At 44.2% G+C, this 25,464-nt stretch overlaps 1 protein-coding gene across 5 annotated transcripts in view; it reads left to right on the top strand.

Moving 5' to 3' along the window:
* NDEL1 (nudE neurodevelopment protein 1 like 1) overlaps positions 1 to 23,952 on the top strand; it is a 57,175-nt gene extending 33,223 nt beyond the window's left edge. For 2 of the 5 annotated variants that reach the window (XM_049859493.1, XM_049859492.1), the window contains exons 2-9: positions 3,223 to 3,320; positions 5,440 to 5,593; positions 6,463 to 6,611; positions 8,573 to 8,709; positions 10,756 to 10,929; positions 11,513 to 11,604; positions 15,866 to 16,017; positions 22,677 to 23,947. In XM_049859493.1, the coding sequence (XP_049715450.1) occupies positions 3,235 to 3,320; positions 5,440 to 5,593; positions 6,463 to 6,611; positions 8,573 to 8,709; positions 10,756 to 10,929; positions 11,513 to 11,604; positions 15,866 to 16,017; positions 22,677 to 22,770 (1,038 nt within the window). In that variant the 5' untranslated portion in view covers positions 3,223 to 3,234 and the 3' untranslated portion in view covers positions 22,771 to 23,947. The other 3 variants (XM_049859494.1, XR_007513998.1, XM_049859495.1) reach the window with 3 other exon arrangements.
* The last annotated feature ends 1,512 nt before the right edge of the window (positions 23,953 to 25,464 follow it).

The raw sequence follows: 25,464 nt of genomic DNA, 5'->3' as shown, positions 1-25,464 counted from the left end.
TCATTGACCCATCCAAATAAACAGTTACGCCCTTTTCTAACCTCTCGAGCTGAAACACTGAATGAAGAATCTGTGCTTGGCGGGCCCGTATCAATAAGCTCAGACTGATGCAACTTTGTGTTCCTGTACCATTATCCCATACCCTTAATAGCCATTCCCACACATCGTCCCTAGGTTTCTGTTTGTATGTACTGGAAAATTCAAACCGTTCTTTTGGAGCATAGCATACCTTCTCCTGGGTCACCCTTTGTGCCTCAGCTTTTGGGGCTCCTTGGGACTTAAGTCTGGTTAGTTATAGGTCTAGAAGCAAAAATGGGTGGTGAGGGTATGTTTTGAGAATGCTCTGCAATGTCTTGTGAGGCATCGGCTCAGGTGATATCTCAGAAAGGGCTCCTAAGATGCAGCTGGGTTAACCTCATCAAATGGGGGCGGAGGGGCTGGCTAATGGCTTTATTGTCGGGAGTGATTCAACAGAGTTTAGGGGCCCTGTGTCCCCAGCTTCTTGATTATCTATCTGCCCATATGTCTCCATCCCAAGTTTCAGAATCCCATTTCTTCCCAGTCAGTGCCCTCACCTTAATGTAAGACACGCTCGAGGTTGGGGATTCAACTGGCATTGTAATTCAGCCACTCTTAAAATAAGACGCTGGATTTATGCTCGGGAATATCCTCTGTTACTACAAGAAATAAGGCTTTGTTTCAGGGCACAAATGGCAACTTTGAGGTCATTTATGTGGTGTCTGAGCTTTGACTCTGAACCCCTGAGCTCATCTCTTTCTTTTACCACTTTGTCTACCGAAAGCAGGACCAACTAACCAGCTTTCTTATGCTTCTTATTCTGACAAAGTTGTAGAAAAGTATCAAAGATGTGGTGACCCAGAGCCTCGCCTCTCATCAATACTTGATCTGTTTTTGGAGATATTTTGTGTATTTCTATTGCTTCCTCACGCAGTGGATTAGCAGTGACCTCTTTACTACCAGAAGCAGCGTCATCGACATCTTTAAGACTAACCAGACTTGAGAACCAATTTAGAAAACTCATCCTTACAATTCTGTTTCTTTAAAACCACTCTTGGTACCAAATGTCTTAGGCTGGGTTCTCCTGGTGGATTTGAACTGCTGTCCCTTTGGTAACCACTACGCCACCAGGGTTTCCCCACATACATACAAACATACATACATATATATATATGGAGAGAGAGAGAGACAGAGAGAAAGAGGAGGGGAGGGTGGGGTAGTGGTGGAGAGACTTACCAAGAAAATGGCTCATGGAGTTGTCGAGACTGGAAAGTTCCAAGTCTGTGGGTCAGGCATCGGGCTGTAGGCTTCTCTTGACCCACGTAGCTCCAGGGGCTGATGGAGCTCAGATTGGCGGGTCAGATGGCAGGCTGCTGGCTCAAGTCCCAAGAACTGGAGTTTAGATAATGATGGGCTGGATGCAGGATCCAGAGCAGAGCAAAAGCCAGTGAGCTTTGCCAGAAAGTCCACATACATTCGATGTAGGCCATACCCTCAAGAAATCACCCTTTCACCTGATGGGCTGCTCATAGCAGATCTCATCATGGAGGACATTACGTTATATCAGATCTCATTGTGGATGTGATTACATTATACCGGATCTCGTCACAGGATGTGATTACATTATATCAGATCTCGTCACAGGACATGATTACATTATATCAGATCTTGTTATGGACGTGATTACATCGTTACGTAACTGCCATACTTGATCATAACTTCCAAACCACTGAGTCTCCGGGCCCAGCCAAGTTGATATACAACCTTAACTATCACGGTAACCATATGCACATTTTTTTGGTTGTTGTTGGTGTTGTTGCAAAATTATATTTGTCATATCCTTTACTAAAAATTCTTTTTCTCTTGTGGTCTTGAGTTCTTGCTACCCAGTATGGATTAGGATGACTAAAGTTTGCTTTAATTCAGTAAATGTTATTGAGTTTCTGCTGTGTAGCAGGCATTGTGCTAGAATAGAAATAAATAAGAATAGTACACAGGCTAATAAGGAATACAGGGGTGTAAGGAAATGCACTACTGCATGGTGAGTATATTAATAAAAGTACACGTGGGTTATAGAGGTAGCCAAGAGGGCAGGGAACTTAATGCTATCTGGGTGAGGCGGGAAAGGAACAGATGACATCTAGGTTCCAAATACCCAAGGAAGAGTGAGCCATCCCAGGTAGAGAAAACACTGGGAAAAGCATTCAGACCTGAAATAGCATGGTGTCCTAAGGCAATTTTCAACAGTATTGTGGAAATATAATGTGGGATGTCTGCGGGGAGGAGTTGTAGGAGGTAAGACTGCAACACTAGGCATGAATCTAGAGAGAGCCCAGTCTTTGGTATTCCACCTGGCCTGACAATCAGTTGGGAGTTTTAGGTAGCCAGTCTAAATGTTAAACACACACACACACGCACGCACGCACGCGCACACACACACACACACCCACCCCAAGCCTTGGGAGACAAACTAAGGACATTGAGGCTGGGGATTAGTGGAGGAAGCTTTGGACTTAAAAGATCATGAACAGGAGGTTTTTAGAAACATAATAATATCATAAACCTGCGAAAGACAGAACCTGTGTAAGGCAGAAACCTGTCAGAGAAGGAAATCTCAAATATTTTCACTAGGAAAGGGGTAAGACTGCACCTGGTCAAAGGCAGAGAACTTGCAAGGCCTGGAAGAACAAGGCAGCCCTGTCCAGTTTTGGCTCTCACAGGTTTCACTGAGGTGAATTATTGGGGACGGGGCGCCTGATCTCTAGTAGGGTCACCTGGCATAAAACGTTCCAAGCAGGTGTTTTGAAGCAGTGGCACAGCAGAGAGGGCGTGTGGTAGCGGCTGCTTTGGGGTATGCTTGTTTCTGTCAGCTGATTCTCAGCAGGCCACAGGACCGAAGCCAAGCTGCTGGAGCCCTGGGTGCACGGCGGCCCTGTGGGTCCGTTTCACCCACAGCCCCAGCCAGAAGTGCTGTAGGAGATGTTGTTGACCTCATCTCCTGTTGTGGCCTCATCCCCAGGACTGGTGGTCTCAGCGGGGCGGCGAAGTGATTTATTCGCCTGAATAATATTAGTTAACCACTTACAGGAGCTTTTATGTTTAACTTTCTCCAAAATGCTGCTGATTTAGTTTGTCTCAGGTTTTATACTTAGATGGCGGTGTTCTCTGTTTAATTTATAATAGCTTTTCTTGAATATTTTACAGGCTTTCTTGATCATGGATGGTGAAGATATACCAGATTTTTCAAGTTTAAAGGAGGAAACTGCTTATTGGAAGGAACTTTCCTTGAAGTATAAACAAAGGTAATGTGGACAAGCACAGTACACACAGAGGGGGACATTTGGAATACGTCATATTTAGCTGTGCTTTTTTTTTTTTTTTTTTAAACATAAAGGTAAATTTAGGAGTCAGGATTCTAGAAATAATCATAACATTACTTGCTTGTATTTAAATGTCATAAAAATGCTATAAATCTTTGTATTATTGACATTACAGGAAGACAGTTTAGTGTCATCTGTGGTATCTTCTGGTAGTTTACTGCCTTTTGTGCTTATTGCTGGTCTTGGCCATCTTTGGCCTGCTGTGCGTGCACTGATTCTGCGTCATCGTTTTGGCCATTGGGAGATTCTGATAAGCTCTTTGGGTCTCCAGTTGACAGACTAGTTCTCTTCAGGCCAGTGTCATCAGTGTCTGCAGCCAGCAAAGCTTTGTGGGAAGAAGAAGAGCTTCAAGGGTATGCAGCAAGTTAGGAAATTTCAATTATTTTACTGAGTTGGGAACACTTTTGGGCAGTAACCTTTTAAGCACCAAAACTTGACTTAATTTTTTTTTAATGGAATCTTTCTAAAATATTTGTGTATTTTCCTACTTTAGTTAACAGAGTTTACTCAGCCTTACCCAACCTTTTGTTGCTATTTCATGGTTATCACTGGCCAGTTACTATCTTGTGCTGGTGGATATAGAAGGTGTCTTAGTCATCTAGTGCTGCTATAACAGAAATACCACGAATGGATAACTTTAACAAAGAGAAATTTATTCTTTCACAGTCTAGTAGGCTGGAAGTCCAAAGTCAGGGAGTCAGCTCCAGGGGAAAGCTTTTTCTCTTGGCTTTGGAGGAAGATCCTTGTTATCAATCTTCCCCTGGACTAGGAGCTTCTCCACGCAGGAGCCCCGGGTCAAAAGGATGTGCTCCGCTCCTGGCACTGCTTTCTTGGTGGTATGAGGTCCTCAACTCTGCTTGCTTCCCTTTCCTTTTATCTCTTGTAAGATAAAAGGTGGTGCAGGCCACTTCAGGGAAACTCCCTTTACATTGGTTCAGGGATGTGACCTGGATAGGGTGTTACAGCCGACTCTAATCCTCTTTAACAGAGATTATGATTTATAACATATAGGAGAATCACAAAATGGAGGACAACCACACAATACTGGGAATCATGGCCTAAACAAGTCGACCCATATTTTGGGGGGACACAGTTCAATCGGTGACAGAAGGTGTGTGTCTAAGGGAAGGGTTCTTAACCTTTTGTGCTGTTTTTACCTTAGTAAACTTGTGAAGCCCAGGGACCCCTTCTCAGAATAATGTTTTTTAGTGCATAAAATTAAATAGTAGAATTACAAAGGAAACCAACTATATTGAAAGATAGTTATCTAAATATTAAGCTAATTTTTGGTATCGTAATAGTGTACTTCTTTATTAATGCATTAAATAAAAAGATCTAGGGGTCAGTGTAATAACTACTGTAAATTTGAGATAGTGATGAGACCAAATGATGTTTAGAGATAGCTACAGCAACTCTATCGTGATGTGAGATGTCTGATTTCTGTTGAACACAATTGAAACCCAGTACAAGCTAAATTTCAGTTACTTCAGTGAAAATACAGATGCGTCCCCCCACCGTCCCCATCTGCAGATCACGGACCCCACTTAATTCTGTGGAGCAAAAAGTTAATGATATCGACTCATATGTGGACTTAATTTTCATAAATACTGTAGTTGCTGATTTGTGAGTCCTTTTTGAGGCTTACAACTAATTTTCATTGCACCTAGAATATATAAAGTAAGAAATGCAAACCAGCTTGCCTTTATTGTTCAGTAGATTCTGTAGTAGCATTAAGGAGCCTTGGTGGTGCAGTGTCCAGTGCTAGGCTCCTAACTGAAAGGTCAGCGGCTTGAACCTGCCAGCCGCTCTGTGGGAGAAAGGTGTGGCCGTCGGTGTCCATAAAGGTTTACAGCCTTGGAAAGCCTGTGGGGCGGCTCTGCCCTGTCCCGTGGGGTCGCTGTGGGTCAGAGCTAACTAGATGGCGGGGGGTTTGGCTTCCGTTACAGCAGCATCGGCATGCAGCCTGAAGAATGCATAATCCTCTTTGAGGTGGTCCTCGTGGCTCGTGCTCTAACTCATCTCTCCTGCTTTGTTCTCTTAGCTTCCAGGAAGCTCGGGATGAGCTGGTTGAATTCCAGGAAGGAAGCAGAGAATTAGAAGCAGAGTTGGAGGCGCAGTTAGTGCAGGCTGAACAAAGAAATAGAGACTTGCAAGCTGATAACCAAAGACTGAAATATGAAGTGGAAGCGTTAAAGGTAATTAGGGCAGTAGAAGTTGGTGTCTGATGTGCTGGGTTTATTAAAATGAGAAATCTCTTTTTCAGGTGGAGCTTCAGAGCAGCAGGCAACAAGAAAATAGAAAAAGAGGCTTAAAATCAATCTTTGAAAATAAAAAAGTATTTTCTTTCATGCAACCAAGGAAAGGTTTAGTTTAGGAGTTCACTTAGATGCGTCGTAGCTGTTGGTTTTCTAGCTGTAATGTTATATTGTCATCCTTATAATTTTCAAAAGCTGCCTGGTGACCTGTTCTGACAGGTAGATTGCCTCATTCTGCAGTACTGCAAATTACATGTATCTGAAATAATTTCATACTTGGTCATAGCCGTTTGGTTTTGGAGTTTAGTTTGGATTAAAGAATTTCCTTCTAAAAAGGAATTCTCAGGAGTAAATAGATTAACCCCTTTCACTGTGTCTGGGGAGTGGGGGTGGGGGGGTAGTTTAGAGGTGGGGGAGGGCAGACAGGGTAGGAATTTGAACTGTGAGTGGAGTTGACGTCTCTGTACTTAGCCTGGCCTGGATTCAGCCTCAGAATCTGGAGGTTCCCCACCAAGTTCAGGGTTTTTGCGGGAAGGTTTCATCATTTTACTTCTTTTCCGAGAGCTATTACGAGATAGTTACTAGATTTCTTTCTGAGAGAATGGTTGATAATCTAAATGTTTCGGAGTCCAGGCACTTAGAGTGATGTGTCACTTCATTTTTAAATATTGTAAAAAGGATAGGGACTGTCAGCTCAGATTGTGGGTGAATTCTGTGTGTGTTTGTTTCCCTTGAACTTGGATTCGGTGCTTCATTAAGGAAAACTGCATGTTAGTGACACGCTTTCCTCCCTGTGCTCACGCCCTCAGGAGAAACTAGAACATCAGTATGCACAGAGCTACAAGCAGGTCTCAGTATTGGAGGACGATTTAAGTCAGACGCGGGCCATTAAGGAGCAGTTGCATAAGTATGTGAGGGAACTGGAGCAGGCCAATGATGACCTGGAGCGAGCCAAGAGGTAAACGGATGATGCACCTTTTTTAGGATGAGCTGAGTCGGCTCACCTGTCACCTAGATCTTAACCCCGGAACATTTTCTGTTGGTATCTCATGTCACCTGTAACTCACTGATTGAAACTAACCAGAAATCCTTACCTCCCCAGAGAGAATCCTTGTTTCCCCTTCCAAGCTTTTCTCTTGGCAGTTTTCCTTCTTCTTTCCTGTACAGTTTTTGGCCATTTTTCCTCCTCCTTTCACGTACAGCTTTCGGTCCCAGTGGTTTTTCTTTAACACTCCCTCCATATTCTCAATACTAATGTACTTTTTGCAGGCCCTTACATCTTACCCGTGAATTCTGCAGTCATCTCCTAGCTGGTCTTTGACTCTAAATTTTTACTCCTTTTTTCATCCTCTTTAATACTGACAGATGAATTTTCTCAAAATACTGCTTTCATTACAATTTTGCTGAACACCCTACAGTGGCTTGCTATTATTTTGCCAAGCTTTCACGCATCTATAATGAGTTGTTTCTTAATCATTTCAAACTTAATTCCTATTGATTTATAATTATTCCTTGGTATTTCTTTCCTTAATATTTATTGACTGACTCCTATGTGCCTGACGTGATGCTAGGCTGGAGGTTAGGGAGGTAAGGGGTGACAGATACGGGACATACTGTATGGTAAAGGCACTGGTAAACTGAGTGTACAAGTTGGTCCAGGGCATAGAGAAGGAGGAGCTAAAGTGTCCGGGGAAATTGGAGAAACCTTTGCAGATAGTAGAGCAGAGTCTGCAAGTAGGACTAAATGTTAACTAGGTGAAGAGAGAGATTCAGAGACTGGGAGGATGATACGTGAAATATTAATATTTCACTCTTATCCAAGTGTACAGAGACATTACGGCTGAAGGAGATGAGACTGGAAGGTGGTTGGGCCAGGTGATGAAGAACCTTCTGTGCCGTGATTGAAAATCACTCTGTAGGCAGTGGAGAGGTCTTTAAGATTTTCTAAACAAAGGAGAAGTATCAGGTTTAGTTTTGAGAATATTGAGGAATTGGAAGTAGGGAGGAGGAAATGTGAAGACCACTGAGGAGTAAATCCAGGTGATGGTTGAAGAACTAAGCCAATGGCAGAAGGTTGGAGAAGATTTGAGACATTTTGGCAGTTGACAGGACTTGATAAAATTGTTCATGGCATTAAAAGTGCTACCTTGAGGGCAGGGAATTGTATCCATAGCAGATAGCACACAGTAGGTGTGTATTAGTGTTTGTCGAAGGAGTAAGATGAAAAATGCAGGAAGCAGGAAAGGGTTGGCAGGATGTAAGTGAGTTTGGTCTTGGTCATGAATTTGAGGATCTAGTTCCTTTTAAAGGAACTTTTAAAATTCAGGCTCCTTCCAGGAAACTGAAAACATAAATCTGGCGCTCGGGAGGGAGTTTCCAGCTAGGCTGCGCATCTGGGGGCCATCAGCATAGTCAGTATCTCTCAAAATGTAGTCCTCAGGGTCAAGTGTGTGTGTACGTGTGGTGGGTAACCTATTAAAGATGCTCAGTTCTGGGCATGCCAGACTTAAAGAGTTAAAAACTTTGGTGTGGAACTGGGACTTCACATTTTAAACAAATTCCTAGTTAATATTTACATGCTGTAAAACTACTGAAAAATTGTCTTCCTGAAGAGATATACACTTGATTTTATTGTGTTTAGGGCCCAATGAAGATATAAAGTGTGTAATAAATGTCCTTCTAAAAGAAGGAATTTAAATAGGGATTTAAGAATAGAATATATTGGATAGCCCCAAATGATAGCAGAGACACTAAATACCACCGGAGGTCAGAAGGGGATGAGATCATTCTCTTTGAACTGGGCCAGGCTGGCTAGGTCAGAAAGGCAGGAGATAAATTGACAGTTTCCTTTTGTATAGTTATTTGCACGTTGTTTATTTAATCCATAGACTCTAATTTTTCCTTTTTTTTTTTTTTTAGGGCAACAATAGTTTCATTGGAAGACTTTGAGCAAAGGCTAAATCAGGCCATTGAACGAAATGCATTTTTAGAAAGTGAACTTGACGAAAAGGAATCCTTGTTGGTGTCTGTACAGAGGTTAAAGGATGAAGCAAGAGGTAAAATTTATAACTTAAATAATATTTATCTATTACCTTATTGTCCAAATAATATTTATCTATTACCTTATTGTCCCTAAGCCAGAGTCCTAAGTAAGCTTAAAGATCAACTTTTTTTAAGGTACACGTTTACGTAGTTTTGTTAGGCACTGTGTTAAGTGCTTTTAATCTGTTAATTTATTTAAAAAAAAAAAAAACTTTTTTTTTTTAGTTTTTATATCATCACCTCTAGGAGGTATGTATTATCATCCCCATTTTGTGGACGAGAAAACTGAGGCATAGACAGTCTGAGTTTTGTCCAAGATTATATAGCTAGTTTGCTGTTTTCCAAAGCCTTTGCTGCTGTTTCCATGTCCTGCTTGGTTTGTTGTTTTTTTCCTTTTTGTTTCTGCCTAAATTCTTTCGTGTTGTGCACTTAATAGTAGTATGTGTGTGTACATATTAGACATGCAGTGAATACATACTTTTCTTTAAAAATTTCCCTCCTTCTACCCTTTTTTTTTCCTTTCTTTTTTTGCTCGTTCGTGGTAGTATATAAAAAAAAAGAAAAAGTATGTAGCATATTAAAAAGAAGAAGATAAAAACCACTGCCAGCCCTTTTATCTAGGGAGAATCTACCGACAGTCTGGTGTATTTCTTTCCAGTTCATGCCATTACAAAATCTTTTAAAAAACATGTTTTTAAAAAATGTTGCACAATGTCTTGTTGTAGAGTTAGGTTTTGTTTAATGTGCCCTTTCTTATTCGTTGCTAATGTTTTTTTGCTATGAGTAATGCTGTGGCTATAACCCTGGTACAGAATATGCGTATCTACCGTAACGTAGGAGTAAATACAGGAGTACCTCGGGCCATTTCCTTAGAATAGATTCTTAGATGTGGCAAAGCATATATGTTTTTAATGGTCATAATCCACATTGCTGAGTTGCCTCTTAGGTAAGCTGGTACTTTCCCACTCCCTCTGGCAGTGCTCGAGGGTATCCTTCTCACTTTATCAGCATTGTTAATAATAAAAATACGTTTTAAAAATTATATAAAAGTCAATCCATTTGGAAGTTGGCAGTTGGTATCTCCTTGTTTTAATTTGTAGTTCTTTGGTTACTGCTTGTGAAACTTTTCTCCGTGTTCACTGACTCTTTTAAAAATTGTTCATGCATGTCTCTGCCGGCTTTTTGAAGGAAGATGTATTCATCCGAAGAGCTTCTCATAATTTATATGTACTGTGTATGATATTAACCTTGTATCTTTTTTTAAAATTGTGGTAAATATGTAGGTGACAGAACATGTGCCGTTTCTGCAGTCTTCCCACGTACAGTTCAGTGACATTCAATGTTCATCATGTCGTTGAACTCTCACTATCCCCACGTTTTCCCCATCACCTTTAACAGAAGCTCAGTGTCCCCGTAGCGTGTGTCTTTCCCCTTCCTCCTGCCCGCCCCCTGGTGACCACTAATAAGCTCTGATCTCGCTGCACTTACCTGTTCTAGATACTTCATGTGAGTGGGATCATACAGTGGCTGTCCTTGTGTGACTGACCGATTTCACTTAGAATAAGGTTTTCAAGATTCATCCATGTATCAGGCTATCATTTTTTAACTTAACTACATATTCTATAGCTTAGTTGCATAGCTGGCTTTAAAATACAATATTTGAAATCAAGAAAAAAAAGTTTTTAACCATTTTAAATTACAAAAATGCACTTCTTTAATTTTTGCACTAATTCCAAAACGATATCCTTTCAAAATAAAAGGAAATGAGTTGGTAAAGAATATTTTGTGCCACGTAGGTTGAGTTCTACTATGGGCTCTGTCCTGTTTCTTTTTGTATATAGGCATAGGTTATATAGCATTTTTAAATTCTAAAACATTGTTTAGAAACAGGGCTGTCATTATGGTAGACAATCGTGTAAAGGAAAGTTGTGAAATAGGAAATTAATTTTTGCGCAATAGTAATTTAGGAAAAACGCCTTGATGGCGTTTCAGATGTGACTTTGCTTGATGTATCTGCTTCCTCTAGTATTATTATTCCGTTTGTTTGCAACATTCTGCAGATTTAAGACAAGAACTGGCAGTTCGGGAAAGGCAACAGGAAGTCACCAGAAAGTCGGCTCCCAGTTCGCCAACTCTAGACTGTGAAAAGATGGATTCTGCCGTCCAAGCCTCGCTCTCTTTGCCAGCTACTCCTGTTGGCAAAGGAACGGAAAACAGTTTTCCGTCACCAAAAGGTTTGTAGTATCTTTCTGTTTTGAGCCTGTGGTGGATTATCAGTTTAAGATGGTTTGTTGCTGAAGCCAGGGCAGAGAATGAACAGAGGATTTCAGGAAGAGGAGATTCAAGTGACCACATACCACAGATCTAAAAATTAAAACAATATGCCTGTCAAATTGAAGAAAAAAAAAAGATTGATAATATCTAATATTATCAAGGACAGTGCCATACAGAGTTGCTGATATTGGCATGACCTTTTTGGAGAACCTTTTGGCAGTATCTGTTTAACAAAAAAAAAATCTGTTATGATAAAAAAAACAGGCATACTCTCTGACCTAGCAGCTCTATGTTTAGGAATCTCTTCTCTAGAAATACTTGTCCGGATGTTTAAGGCTCTGTGTCCTTGTGGTGTTACTTGTAACAGTGAAACACTGGGTATGATCTATATCCATCAGTGGGAGCATGGTTAAACTTACTTATGGTATCTTCACTTTACAGTTTGTCTATAGTTTGGAGTAATATATTGATTTTGCACTGAGTGTATAGTACTTTGTAACGTCGACAACAAAGCCCATGTTTAATCACTTTTTTTTTTTCTAGCTATACCAAATGGTTTTGGTACCAGTCCACTAACTCCTTCTGCTAGGATATCAGCACTAAACATTGTGGGGGATCTCTTACGGAAAGTAGGGGTAAGCATTTAATTATTCGTCACTAGGTGTTTTCAACTGCCAAGGTGTTATTTCTGAATTTGAATTCAGGGAAGACAAAAGGCTATATTCCTGTGGTAAAGGCTGTAGTTAAGCTGAGAAGCAAAAACCTGCAGCGACTGGCTGAGACTGGTCCAGACACACACCTCCAGGGCTTGGGCTTGCTGGAGTCTCTCCAGAAGGCTCCGTGCACCCAGCTATTAACTTACAGCTGGAGAATTCTTGTTCTCCATGGCTGCTTGCACATTCTGACTCCTCCATTTTTGTCCAAAATACTTCCTGTAAGACCCGCCATGTGTCTTATACCACCTTCTAATCCTGCTTTTTGCTGCTGGCTGCCATCCTCCTGGTCATTCCCGACCTCTCATTGTGTAGGACTTTAGCATTTGGCTCATGGCATTACTTCTGTTCTTAGTTTTGTCCTGGTTTTGCAGCTCCTTGGCCATCTCAGCTTCATGGCTTCCCCTTGGCTCTAACCTTGTATTCCAGGACAGGTTGGCCTTTGTGAAATATTTAGGTTGTTTTCTGTGTATTCAGTTTTGTACTTCAAGTAATACCTACTGTTTGAATTATCAAGATAGTATTCTCTTTTTTTTATATCCGCCATCTGCTTTCCCTTTCTTCCTTCTTGTCCATGATCCCAAGGCACGAGGCTTCCACTTACCTTTTCTGGTTCATGAACTGAGGATTTGGTAATGATCAGATTAGCTCTAAATTTGCGTTTTAAGGTTACTGTGATCTCACGTATAAAAAGTAATGTGCGTAAGTTACCCATACAGCTCAGAGTTACCTTTCCCCACATCCAGGGTAACTGGCTTTTGTTCTTCCTGTTCTCAGAGTTGTGGTATTTACCTCTGCAATCAAAGTACTGTGCTTATTTCTCTGCGTCTTAATTTACCAACTATAGGCAAGAAGATGAGGAATTCGACCCAGCTCCTCTCAATTTTTTATTTTTTGTTCTTCCGTGGGTTATTTTTATAACTTTCAGATGCTTAAAACTCAATTTCTTAGACTATATCTCGGCTCCCATAGCTCCCTCTCACTTTCGTGTCTCTCCCTTTTGCTGTCCCTTCTTGAACTCTCCATTGGTTGGTTCTGAAAGTTGAAAATCAGTCAGCAGCAGATGTTATTTACTGCATCACCATGGACGGGGAGGCGGGCTCTGAGGTCGTTATATTCGTGCCACTCAAAAGAGGAATGTTTCAAGCCTTTTGTTAACTGTCATTTACTCAAAATCATACCAGGCTTTTGTTTGCTTCATATTTGTGTTGCAGCTGACTCGTATGCCTTTTTCTTTTCCTCAGCATTTCTAATTACCTTCCTTTCTTGTGGATGAAGAAACATACCTTTCCTTTGCTTTCTCTCTTACATAAACCAGTTTCGTCTTCACACTCTTTGCTGAGCACTCCAGTATGCGTCTAGGGCTGTTGCACACCTGTCCCTCTTGAATTCCTCTTTATTATACTGTTGTCTTGGTTCTGCCCATTCCTGTCCCCTGTGTCATCTTCTTTCACTGCTTCTTGTTTCTTTCGCTTTAGTATATAGAAAGTTTATTCAGCAGTGGGGCATGAAAGTGGTACTTGGAGCCCTTGCATGGTTCATCCGTTCAGCTGAAAGTCCGTCTTCCAAAAACATCATCGGAATCGTCTCTCTGCTGCTGCCTGCCGGCCTCTCCATGCGCCTGTGACCATTTCTTTGTATACGTCTTTACGCTACTTGGTCCACTGACTTGAACTAGAATCCCCAGCCCCCACTCTGGCATCCCCTTCCGCTGAGAAAATCAAGGCCCTCTGATTTAGACTTGTTTGGTTTCCTCTCTCGCCTTCTGTTATAACCCCCCTATTATTACCTCTGTTTGCAGCCATTCTTTCTTCTTGCCTCAGTGGTAAGAGGGTCATATTGTGCTCATGGCTGGTTTGTCCCCCTGTGTTTTGGAGTCCCTTACTTCCAGCCTTCTCATCCTCTATGTCTCCTATGGCTTCAGCCTTTCTCTTTACTATATATGTTAATATTTACATGTGATATTTATGTATTATACTTTAGGTATAATACATAAAATATATAATTTATGTAATATTTGTGTATTACATATTATATGCTACATAATTTTTTAATCTGAAAAAGCAAAAATAAAAGCAGTTATTTTTCCTTTTACCTTACTCTGTTGCTTTCTGCCCTTCTCGGCCAAGCCTTCTGGAAGTGTGACTACATTTGCTGTTGGCATTTTGATTTCATACATGTTCATTCCCTGGTCGTTCTAGTCGGGGTGCTATTCCCTGCTCATGCCACTAAAACTGCCCAACCCAGTGGATGCTCTTCTGCCTTAATTTTACTTGCAATGTTCAACGCTGACTGCCTTTTTAATGTGTTCTTCCTCTGATTCTCTGATGCTGTTGTCTGCTTTTTACCTTCTGGTTTATTCCTTCTTAGTCTTTTTGTTGGCTTTTCTTCTGTCCACCCTTTCTGTGTTGGTTTGTTTTGCTTAGAGTTCTGATGTGATTATTCACAACCATGGTTTCTCTGGAGCCCTGGTGGCATAGTGGTTAAGAGCTCAGCTGCTAACCAAAAGGCCGGCGGTTCAGATACACCAGCTGCTCCTTAGAAACCCGATGGGGCAGTTCTGCTCTGTCCTGTAGGGTCGCTATGAGTCAGAATCAACTCAGTGGCACCTAGCACCACCAACATGCTTTCTCTACCACTAGGTGTGGATGTCACCTGAATCTTTATCCTCTGAACTACCCCGTCTCCTGAGTGCTAGACCCACTCTCTGCTCTCGGCTGTGTCCCTGACACCTTAGACACAGCTTGCGCCTCCTTCCTAGTGACTTCAGTGTGGGAAGTTAACAACTCTTAATTTCTAGTGTGTGTATGTTCAGCAAGTCTGAAGTGATTCTTGTTCAGAGGCTTATCCTATAAGGTCACTATCTTCCCTCCTTCTCTCCACTGGTATTTTTCCAGCTCGCTGTACTTTTATCATAGGAGAGGAGAAGAGAAAGACTTTTTAGTCTGTCTGTACTGCTGTTTCTTAATAGCACTTACTGAATCATGTTGGCAGGAGGTTCAGATGGTTTTCTCAAAGTGAAGTATGTATTATCTATGGATTTAATTTATCTGCGCATTCCTGATCCCCTGGACAACCCTGGTGGCATAGTGCTTGAGAGCCTTAGTATCATGTATAAAAGAAATGGACTCATTTTTTTTGTCCTTATTTGGTGATAGATTGTATTTTCCTTTTTATTACCTTGATTTGGCCAAAGTATGGGAAAAGGAGCCCTGGTGGCTCAGTGGTTAAAGCACTTGGCTGCGCACCAAAAAGAAAGGTCAGCGATTTGAACCCACTGGCCACTTTGTCGGAGAGAGATGTGGCAGTCTGCTTCTGTAAAGATTTACAGTCTTGGAAACCCTGTGGGGCAGCTCTACTCTGTCCCATAAGGTCTCCATGAGTCGGAATTGACTCTGGCAGCAGTGGGTTTTTTGGTTTATGGGAAAGGAGGAGTTGGTGATGTCTGTATGTGATGGGAATACCTGAGAAATACGTTTTCTCTTCCTGTCATCTGTTGCTTTGCAGACACTGGCACGGCCAGGTGTTGTGATGACAGGTGCTAAGTGAGGACACCCAGCTTAAAGGTAAATGCTAAGGCGCTGGTGTCCTTCCAGGTGAATGATTTAATCATAAACAAGGTATCAGCTGAACATTTTGCAGCGCACTCTTTGAAATAGACTAGCTTTTCATTTGTGTGAGGTGTAAATGCCCTCATCCATTCTGATGCAGTAGAAAAAACAAATGGAACCTATAAAAGAATTGGCTGGGTTAAAAAAAACTCTCAGATGATGTTTTTGGATTCTTTATAGTGCTTGCTCCCCCCAAAACACACACATCCACACAGATCAACTTGCCAACCAGCCAACAGCCCACAACTCAGAAAAAACCAGTGGATGGGGCCCAGGGACCTGGGATCCACCCCTGCCTACCCATGCCACATTTTTCTTAGTTGTAAGGTAAAGATTCTGTCTGCACCCCTCAGTTACACTGAGAGGGATACATATTCTGAGCTCATTAAAGGGAGTCAGCATAAACATTTTCTCTTTCTACTAGAAAGGTGATTGATTACGATTAATTAAATAGCCATCGTTATCAGCTGAGAGAGTGAGGTTTGAGTCTTGAAATAGAAATGGTTCAAAATGCAAATTTTTATGGGCAACTGCTGTTTTGACAACCAAATCATTCCTTCTTCCTTTTTTAGGCTTTAGAATCCAAATTAGCAGCTTGCAGGAATTTTGCAAAGGACCAAGCATCACGGAAATCCTATATTTCAGGGAACGTTAACTGTGGGGTGATGAATAGCAACGGCACAAAGTTCTCTTGTTCAGGGCATTCGTCTTTCTTTGACAAAGGGTAAGTCCTGGAAGTTTTAAATGACAATTTTTGAGTAGTAAAGTTACAGATTACAAGTTAGTTTATTGTAGCTTGGAATATGTAAATCCAGTTTGATGAACCAGCTTGCAGCCTGTTATCACTCACATCTTAGGGGACATGAAATCTGTTGTTGTCTTCTGTTCCCTGTGGAGTCTGTTGCTGTGGGAACCCTAAGGCTGAAGCTTCTGGCCTGGGAAGCAGAGCCCCGAAAGGGAGCAGTGGCAGCCTCTGGAGATTAAAGATGACTATATGCCCCCGGTCTCCAGGTGCCGATGGGCTGGTAGGCTTCCTTAGCAAGGGTTTTTTAAGGGTAGAAGAGCCCCCGGTCTCCAGGTGCCGATGGGCTGGTAGGCTTCCTTAGCAAGGGTTTTTTAAGGGTAGAAGAGCCCCCGGTCTCCAGGTGCCGATGGGCTGGTAGGCTTCCTTAGCAAGGGTTTTTTAAGGGTAGAAGAGAACACTGCGGTTATGGTAATGCAAGCTCTGCCACAAACCTTCTGAAGATCTTAAAAAAATATAAAGTCCCTATGTATTTAGATACTGGATCGAAAAAAGATTAAGAGATACAACTTCTGTATGCTATAAAGTAAAAGGTTTTCTGTGTTGGTATTACACACACTTTATACATCCTGTATTATAGTTATTCCTGTACATGGAAAACCATATTTTTATGCATCTGCTATAGGTTTTTTTAAACACGGTTACGGGATCATACCTTAAATATTGCTCAGCAGCAGGCCTGTCATAACTTATATTACCACTAAGTGTGTCGGTACATATCATTCGACTTTTTTTTTTTTAAATACTGCACAGTTTTATTCTTGTGTGGGTGTGCCTTAGGCTAGGTCACTAGTTAGGACCCCTGGTCCAGGGAGCAACCCAGGCACCTTTGCCCCTGTCTCTTGCTTTGAGTGGTAGAGGCAGTTTTCTCCTTTTTCTAAAAAAGCAATGCAGATACAACTCCGGGAATTCTTGTAATTTCTTAAAGGAGCTCGTATTTGTTTTCCTCAGTAATTATGGCATGTTCATGAAGGATCTCATCTGATACACGGTCCACTCTAAAAAGGCTCCTCCTGCCCATCCTTGTAGAATGGAGTGTGCTGGTTGTTCTCTGGAGTACACACATTTCATTAAGGGCAGATTCCCATTCAAAGCACATTTAAAATATCAATATATAAATCAGAATTTTTTCTGACTGTTGGACTTCATCAGGTGGGGTAAGTGTAAGATGAATTTTCCTCAGGCCTAGGCGTTTCCGGCAGACTTAAGGAGTGGCAGCTTTTACAGCGTAGTGGTGAATGGAATAGGTGGATATTCTTACATTAGGGCTGCCATTTTCCCCAGATGGTACAGAGGAAGTTAAAGGTTTTTATGAGTATTGGAAACAGTGTCCCTTTATTTTTTTCCGGCAACTTGTAGTTATCTCCAGAAGAGTAGTTATTAGTTTCTATCTGGAATCATATTTCTTGGTGGGCCTTGGGCTCCTCAGGATGTGAGAACAGGCCTGAACCATGGACAGATTGGTTGGACAGGAGCCTAGAGCATCCCGAGGAGGGAGCGACAGCACTGTCTGTGCAGGCTTCTGGCTCCCGTCTTCCTGAGAGACTGGCTTCCACTTGACTCCTGATGCAGAAGGCCAGGGAGGGGATTGCCCAGAGGTGACCCACTGTTAGGGAGATGTGGAGAACCAGTATCACCTGAAGCCAGGAGTGTCTGCACTGTTCACCTACCTAACCCTGGCCCCTGGGGACCACTCTAGATTCGGGTGTAGGCTGTGTTTCCTGAGTGGACACTGGAAACGAATTTCCTGATAGAAATAGTAACATTTAGTTTTCATTTAATTAGTACATATTTTATATTGTACTGTTTGTATTAAAAATTAAATATACTTTTGTGGGCTGGCCTTTTCTCAAGTTGCTTGTATGATAATTGGTGTGTATATACGCGCACTGAATATTAACCTCTTGTGTGAGTTATCTTTGTCCGGTTGCTGTCTCCTTGAAGATAACTCTTTTGTGGGCCCTGCTGTGTTCTTGCTGGCTGCTTTGCTTTGATTCTGGCTTCCTTGTGGCCTGCCTGTCTTTTCACCCCTGGCCTTTCTTCCTGCTGACCTGTTGGCTTGATGAAAGCCAAGATGGCATATACGGGCTACAGAAGGAAGAGGGGAGGTAGCCCACCTTCCAGCTCCATTACTAAACCTGGCAGGTTTAAATAAACAAACAGACAAACAGACAAACACAAAGCCAGTTCTTACAGGAGCAAGGAGAGAGTGTGGCTCGTAGTTTCAGCATGAGAAAGAGCTCCCCATTTACAAAGCCTGAGAGCCTGTCTGTAGGGCTGTCACTGTGGTTTCACCGGTGCCATGGGACACCGTGGGGGAGGATTGTTTCGGGAAAGAGTTAATCAAAGTGTGCGTGTGTGTGTGTGTGTGCGTGTGTGTGTGTGCGTGCATGCGTGCACCTGCATGTACGTATTGAGTGTGTGTGTGTACACCCCATCCTCCCACCCCCCTCAAAACCCTCAGGAGCAATGAAGCCTCACCCCATAAAGCAATATATCTTAAATATAGTTAGGTATTTAATATACCTAGTAAATGTATTTAACTTGATGGGATTCAAAAATATTTTGTAGGTTCTGGTTGAGGGTTTTGTGGAATCAGGATTACATCTAGTGTGTGCTTTTTGCCAGTCCCTAGATTAAGGGTTGCTGTGCCTGCTTGCCAGGCGTTGCTCTGTTTGTCCATCTGCTGATGGCCGTTCGTATCACCCATCTAAAAGGATACAACTTGGGTGTGGAGTACAGCCACAGAGTCTCTCAGAAACATTCTTTTCTCTCTGTAACTTTTATTTAGTTTCGTATGCTCACTTGCCATATTTTTGTAAGCTCATCTGATGTCTTTTGGGCTGTGTGTTGGTGGGCTGTGTATAGAGCATACTGTGAAAATAGTATTTGTGTTACTGTTTAATGTTTTTTCCTTTTTTTTACTAGGCAAGAGAAGGTCATATTCCCCACGTTGTTCATGGGTAACTGAATTTGTTTGCTGTGCCCTTTCTCACTCTCTCAATCATGGTGTGTAGTGGAAGACATATTAACTGAACTGGTTTCACTAACTGCATGGGGCTGACTCAGCTTTAACCAACTTACCGATCATGAGTGAGCCTTCAAGTTCCTGTCTCATGTGGCTGTGTACCGTTATTATCGGTTCAGCTGTTCCAAACAAAAGCACATTCGTTGTGGTGGTCCTGGGACAGTGTGGATGGCATGACTGGTGGCCCTCCTGATGCAGGGTGGGCTACTAGAGTGGCGGTACCGGGAGTCCAGGTGGGAGTTGAGGGTTCCTGTCAGGCCCAGGGGTCACATCTATCTTCCTGAGCCTGGGGTTCTTCCTGTTACCCCACATCTTCTGTTTTCTCAAGTCAGGCACTAAAGATAGCAGAGCCTTGCTGTGGGGGCCTCCCGACTTCTGGGCTCACACTGGTATCCCTAATGCACATGGGAATGGTAGATGGGGACCCTACGTTTCAGGAACGCTTTGCAGTTAGCAGAGCCTGGGTTGAGGGCTGTAGCTCTGAGCTTCCATCTAAATAGGGAGGCGGGGAGTCTGGAGTGAGTCCTCCTGCTCATCTGTTTGCTCCAGGCCACCCTGGTCTTTTTCTTCTGCGGCCTCAGGTGTGCCCATTGTTGCTTCTTTGACAGATTTAGAGTTTTCACCCTTTCTCTGTTGTATTAGATTTATTGTCTAGCTGACTAGCATCTAAATGTACCTCTTTCCCCTTTTTTGCTTCTTCTGTTGCCATTTTACGATTCACCTTAGCACCTTTTCTTAGCTGGTGGTAAGATGATGAAATTTCATAGCTTCTGGTACCCTATTTATGTAGATGCGCCCCAGATCTGCCCATTCTCTCACTGTCCCGCCCTGTGTTGTCTGGTGGGACATTCTCCTCTGGCTCTTTGCTACTCCCTGAAGCCAGATGTGGTGCGTATAGAGAGGCTGCTTCTCAGAACCCTTCCCCGCTGCACAGCTTCATAGGTCCCTGAAGTGATCTCTCCGGTAATCCCACCTATAGGGCCAGCTTTATTCTCCCTCTAATCTTTTACTTCCCACTTCTTGACTCACAAGTGTGGTGCTTGGTGGGACCCCAGCAGATTGTTTATTCTCTCTGCTCCACCCACCTTCAGAACCAGAGTTCCCATTGCTGCCCACACAGAGAAACTACTTCCCTAGTTTCTTGGTCTCCCTTTGGATCCTGGATGGCACTGTTTATTTGTCCTGATGAGAGCTGACCTGTGTTGGGAGCACCAACGTAGTTGCTCACTGACGGCTACTGAGTGACCTCTGGCCAGATGAGACCAGGAAAGGGGAACAGCCTGGGAATCTTGGGATAGGCTGTGGGCCTGACCGCCCATTGGCAGGCTTGCTGGGTGACTCAGGTTAATGACTGGACCTTCTCTGGCTTTGGCTTCCTCATCAATATAATAATAGGATTGAACTTGATGTTCTTTAGAGGCCCATCTAGCTGGAAGATGCCAGAATCCCCACCTAAATCTTCGTGTGGAGCCATCCTCACAGTTGCTGCTTTTGCTTGCCTCTGTGGATAGGTGCTAGTGTCTTCCTGGCTTCCTTTCTGCCTAGTTTTGGGGGCTGTCTCCAGTCCACGTGCCTGGCTGCCATGATCTGTGAGGGCAGGGAATCTCATGTCCACACATTAGGGTGAGGCCATTTGTGAGGCCTGCTTCCTTCTCCCTGAGGTTTCTACGAGAAGCAGGCCCTGGGGACTCTGCGACTTGCCAGACAAATGACAAGTGGGGCTTATTGTGTGAGGGCTACAGTGGCAGATAGGATGTGGTCCTGCCCCGAAGAGGCACAGGCATATGGCCTTGGCAGAATCGGGGAAGGTGATGTGAAGTTCTCAAGTGTAATGATGCTTCAGAATTAGACGCAGCCCAAAAGGCAAAGGGAAGGCCTGTACTGTGATCCAGGATGTTCGTCCTTGACGTAGGGAAGCGTCCAACAGGGAGGTTACGTGTGTCAGAGCCCTTCTGCTACTCTCGGCCTGTGTGTGGAAGGCTTGATTTCAGACTAGAGGTGACGGTTAGTCTCTTCAGCTAGGGCTCCCCGACTCATAGGTTTAGACATTAATTCTGTCTTCACACCACTCAGGTCCTTTGTTACCTCTTCACATGCCTGTCTCTCTGTGAGCTTACCCTTAGTGTACAGACGGCTGTCTTGGTGGGGAATGTGTGTCTGCCCTTTTCATTTGGGGGGCTTCTCTATGTGAGTCTGCATTTAGCTCCCTGACCCATCTAGTGAGCGGGTGGGCACAGTGATGGCAAGTATGGGAAGGTGGCATCTCCCAGATTGCTGGTGGGACACAGCTCCTTAGGAAGTTTTTCCGAAGAGGAAGGCTGACGTGGCCTCCTGAGTGAGGCGCCGTGCCTTGCCCTCACTCCCTGGCTGCTCCCCAGGCTGCGCTACTGGGGGTGGGGCTGGGCTGGGCTGTCCGCATCACTGGGCCCCAGGGTGCTGGGTTCCGACTACAGGCGCTTGTGCTGGACTGTCCTGTCGCTCTGAGTCCACAGAGAAGCCTACCCATCTGGCTTTGCTTACTAAACAGTTTTAAAAAGTTCTTTTTTTCCCTCTTATTGAGATATTTACGTACATTGTAGGAGATTTAGAAAATAATGAAGTATAATGAAATAAAACTTTACCCACACTCAGAGGGAAGAAAACCAACTATTGTTAAATTTTCCTTCTAGGATATAAATGATTTTATGTACACATGTGTATAGGTATGTGTATACACGCAACCACACTCATACCCGTGCATTCTGGATTTAGCTATGTTGAGAGTAATGTCTGTCTGCGGAAACCCTGGTGGCATAGTGGTTAAGAGCTATGGCTGCTAACCAAAAAGTCGGCAGTTCAGATCACCAGGTGCCCCTTGGAGACCCTATGTCTGTCTATAAACAAAACCAAAACCAAGCCCGTTGCCATCAAGTTGATTCCTACTCATAGCGGCCCTATAAGACAGAGTAGAACGGCCCCATAGGATTTCCAAGGTGCATTCAAACTGCTGACCTTTTGGTTAGCAGCGGAGCTCTTAACCGCTGCGCCACCAGGGCTCCATCTATATAATAGGCTATAGTCCAGAATCTAGGATCTATATTATTGACTTTTTTACCCCACATCATGGAACGTACACAGTTTGGTAACCTGCTTCTTTTTCCACTTAGCATTAATTCTGACTATTTTCCCATGCTATTAAAAATTCTGTACAGTGTGTTCTTAATGGTCATATAAGATTTCATCATTTAGTGTTAGTGTGTTTTTTAAATTTAACTAGCCCCCTATTGAGGCATTTAGGCCTGCTTCATAGGAGAAAAATCAGGAGGGTGGCTGAGAGGCCTGTGAGATGAGGTTGCCGGGAGGGAAGGTGCTCTCACCCCAGGACTCCTGAACTCTCAGTTCTCTGACCAGCCTGCTTTACAGGCAGCCACTCCTCCTGGGCCACCAGGATTCTGCTCTGGGCCAGGAAGGGGGCTAGTTTAGAGGGCAGATAAATTTCTCGCTGTGTGTAGAGTGATTTTAAATGACAGTCTCTCTTTCCCTCCCCACCTTGTCTGCCCTGGTCACCCCACAGGGCAGTAAACGGCTTTGACCCAGCTCCTCCTCCTCCTGGCTTGGGCTCCTCTCGCCCGTCGTCAGCACCGGGGATGCTGCCTCTCAGTGTGTGAGTGCCCGGCCTCCAGGCGGGGGCCTCTGCCCTCCTCCAGCAACCCAGGACACCCACGCCTCACCCCTCGGTGCCTGGGCCCAGCCCCGTGGCCCTCCATCTGCCTCCCCGTGGCTGGCAGATGGCAGGCTGCATGCAGTGGCGGCCGCTGGGCCCTGCCCAGCCCCAGGACTCTGCGCGATGTCAATACTGGCTGTTTTCTCTGCCCGCCGTAGTGCCGTTGGTTTCACATGATTGCACTTTCGTGGGTCACAAGGTGATACGTACGTGTATTACTTGGTCACTGGATGCAGAACTACCCATTGATCACACCGTCCCGTACCCCACCCTGCCGTACTGATAGGACTTAGCTGTGTTTAGGACATTGCAAATCTTCTACAAGCTCTCCCCTCAATCAGGTCGATGTAGGCCCTCCTCCCAAGCTTCCACCCAGGCATCTTCAGTGCTCATGATCATGCGTCCCCCAGCTCCACCCGCCACAGTTTGGGGCTGTTTCCGGCAGAGTCAGGAAGCTCACTGAACTAGGGAACATTTTCTGCACCTTCCGATTTTACTTGAGCAGTTCTCATTCCATAGACTTGCCTCCCAGTGCAGCGGATTCTCATCTGAGCCCAGACAGCAGGGGCCTCTGGGGCCTAGGCACACAAGGCTGCCCTCTCACGTCTCCTCCTCCACGTGCCTCAGACTCGGGGAGAGGCTGGCTTCCTCCTCGCCAGCTCCCAGTCCTTCAGCTGAAATGACATCTCGAGAGCACTGCTGTGTCTTCTGAGGGCCCGTGCAGCTGTGTTAGGGAGGGCTGAGTGGCCTGATCCCGGGGGCCGGCCGACCGTCGCTGGTTGTCCCTGTACACTCTTTGATTAATCTCATGCTGCATTGACTGTTTACATTTGTGTTACTGTATATAGGTTTGTAAACATTCTTGCCTAAGATATTTGTATATAACTTGGGCTTTGTAGCTTTTATTTATTCAGAACTCATATGGCATGTTAATGACTTACGATGGTGTCCTACTCTGGGCAGCTGGATAGGATCATCATGTGGTTAAAAAAACAAATTCTTCCCCTCAAAAAAAAAAAAAATCTTTTAATGTGGAAACAATAAATTTCACAAAAAAAAAAAGGGTTGAGACTGCCTTATTGGGGTCCTGCCATTTCTTGAGAGACGAACTGGAGCTGGATCACAATCACATGTCACCTCTGTCCTGACGCAGGGCGTGCTGATGGATGGACAGCCACCGAGGGCGGGCCTCTGGGAGGGAGGGAGGGAGGGAGCTTGCTGGCCAGGGGGTGACTGCAGTGGATGTCCAGGAGCTGGTTGTCCAGCTGCGTGGACTTCCCTGCCGTAGAAGCTTTTGGGATCTAGGCTTCTCTCCTCATCTCTCAGGTTGACTCCAGCAAGTGAGGGAAGGTGCCAGATGTTTGGTAGCAAGACATATGGTGAGTGGACTTGAATGTATAAACTGGGGTCTGTATTGACTGTATCAGATTCTGAATACTGTTCACTTAAGTAGGATAGTTGATTTAGTTTTAAAACTGTGTAAATGAGAATTAAGTAAATGAATTAAATTCCTAAGTGAATAAGAAACATAAAGGAGGATACATTTTCAAAAGTTCCTTCTCTCCATTAATATACGGGCAGGGATATCTGCTGTTAGCTGTTCCTGGAGGCTTTGTCTTGAGCTGACTCAAGGTGCTACTCTGTACTTGCTCACACGGAGACTTTGTCACCCTATCACCCGGCGTGGGAGGTACTGTGTACTGCTTGCCTGTCTTTTGCTGACTGCCAATTAGCCACCTGCCTGAGTAGGTTCTCTTCTAGGGGTGCCAGTGGCCCGGGTTTGTGGCTCACTGAAGCCTTCAGGAATGACATAGTGGTCTTCCCTGCCCAGAGGGGGCTTGTCTTTTAGGTGGTGAAGGACAGCCTCTGTCTCCAGATGTTTTCATCTCACCCACCCAATCCCATTCCTTGCTCCTGAAACATCTTCCCGGATCAGTAGGAGCCAGCAATCCTTTCAGCCCAGTGGGGTGAGAAACTGTCCCCCACCAACTCAGCTAACAGCCAGAAGCCGGAGCTGGGCTCTTGGCTCAGCAAGTGAAGCCTGTTAGAACCGTATATAAACGTCCTGGCTAGGCTGGTTTTACCCTCAGTTTTCAGAAGAGAAAGCGGATCCTGCGCTTCAGCGACTTGCCTGCGCTCACAGGACCGGAAACGGGCCCAGAGCCCTTCTGTTTCACCCACCACCTTTCCAAACTGAAGCCTCACTGCCCTTGGTTCCCGTGGTCCGTCTTACGCAGAGGCGCTGACTTTGAATGCTCGGCAAGGACGAGCTGTGGGAGGGGGAAGAGCTCTCCCTGTCCTGAGCTGTTGGCTGCAGGCTGCCTCTCAGGAGCCCGCCCAGAGATGCCATCTCCTGAGAGCAAGGCGGAAGCCAGCCCCTTGGGGAAAGGAAGGTCCCAGGGATGAGCCATAGCTTCAGGGCTACCTTTCTCCTTCCCTCTAGGACTGAGACCCCCCAGCCTGGCTGCCAGTGGGGATGAGGCCAGGGAGTGGAATGGTCCAAGCACTCTATTGTCTTCTCATTTGGCTAGAAGATGCTAAGATGAGCCTTTTTCTACATTCTTCTACTTCATGGATTTTTTCCCCCAAAGATTAAACAAATGGAAAAACAGTATAGCTTGGCTTTAAAAATAAGTAT

This window comes from Elephas maximus, chromosome 19 (genome assembly GCF_024166365.1).
Source record: "Elephas maximus indicus isolate mEleMax1 chromosome 19, mEleMax1 primary haplotype, whole genome shotgun sequence".
Classification (NCBI taxonomy): Eukaryota; Metazoa; Chordata; class Mammalia; order Proboscidea; family Elephantidae; genus Elephas; species Elephas maximus.
This window is presented reverse-complemented; position numbering and strand designations above follow the sequence as displayed.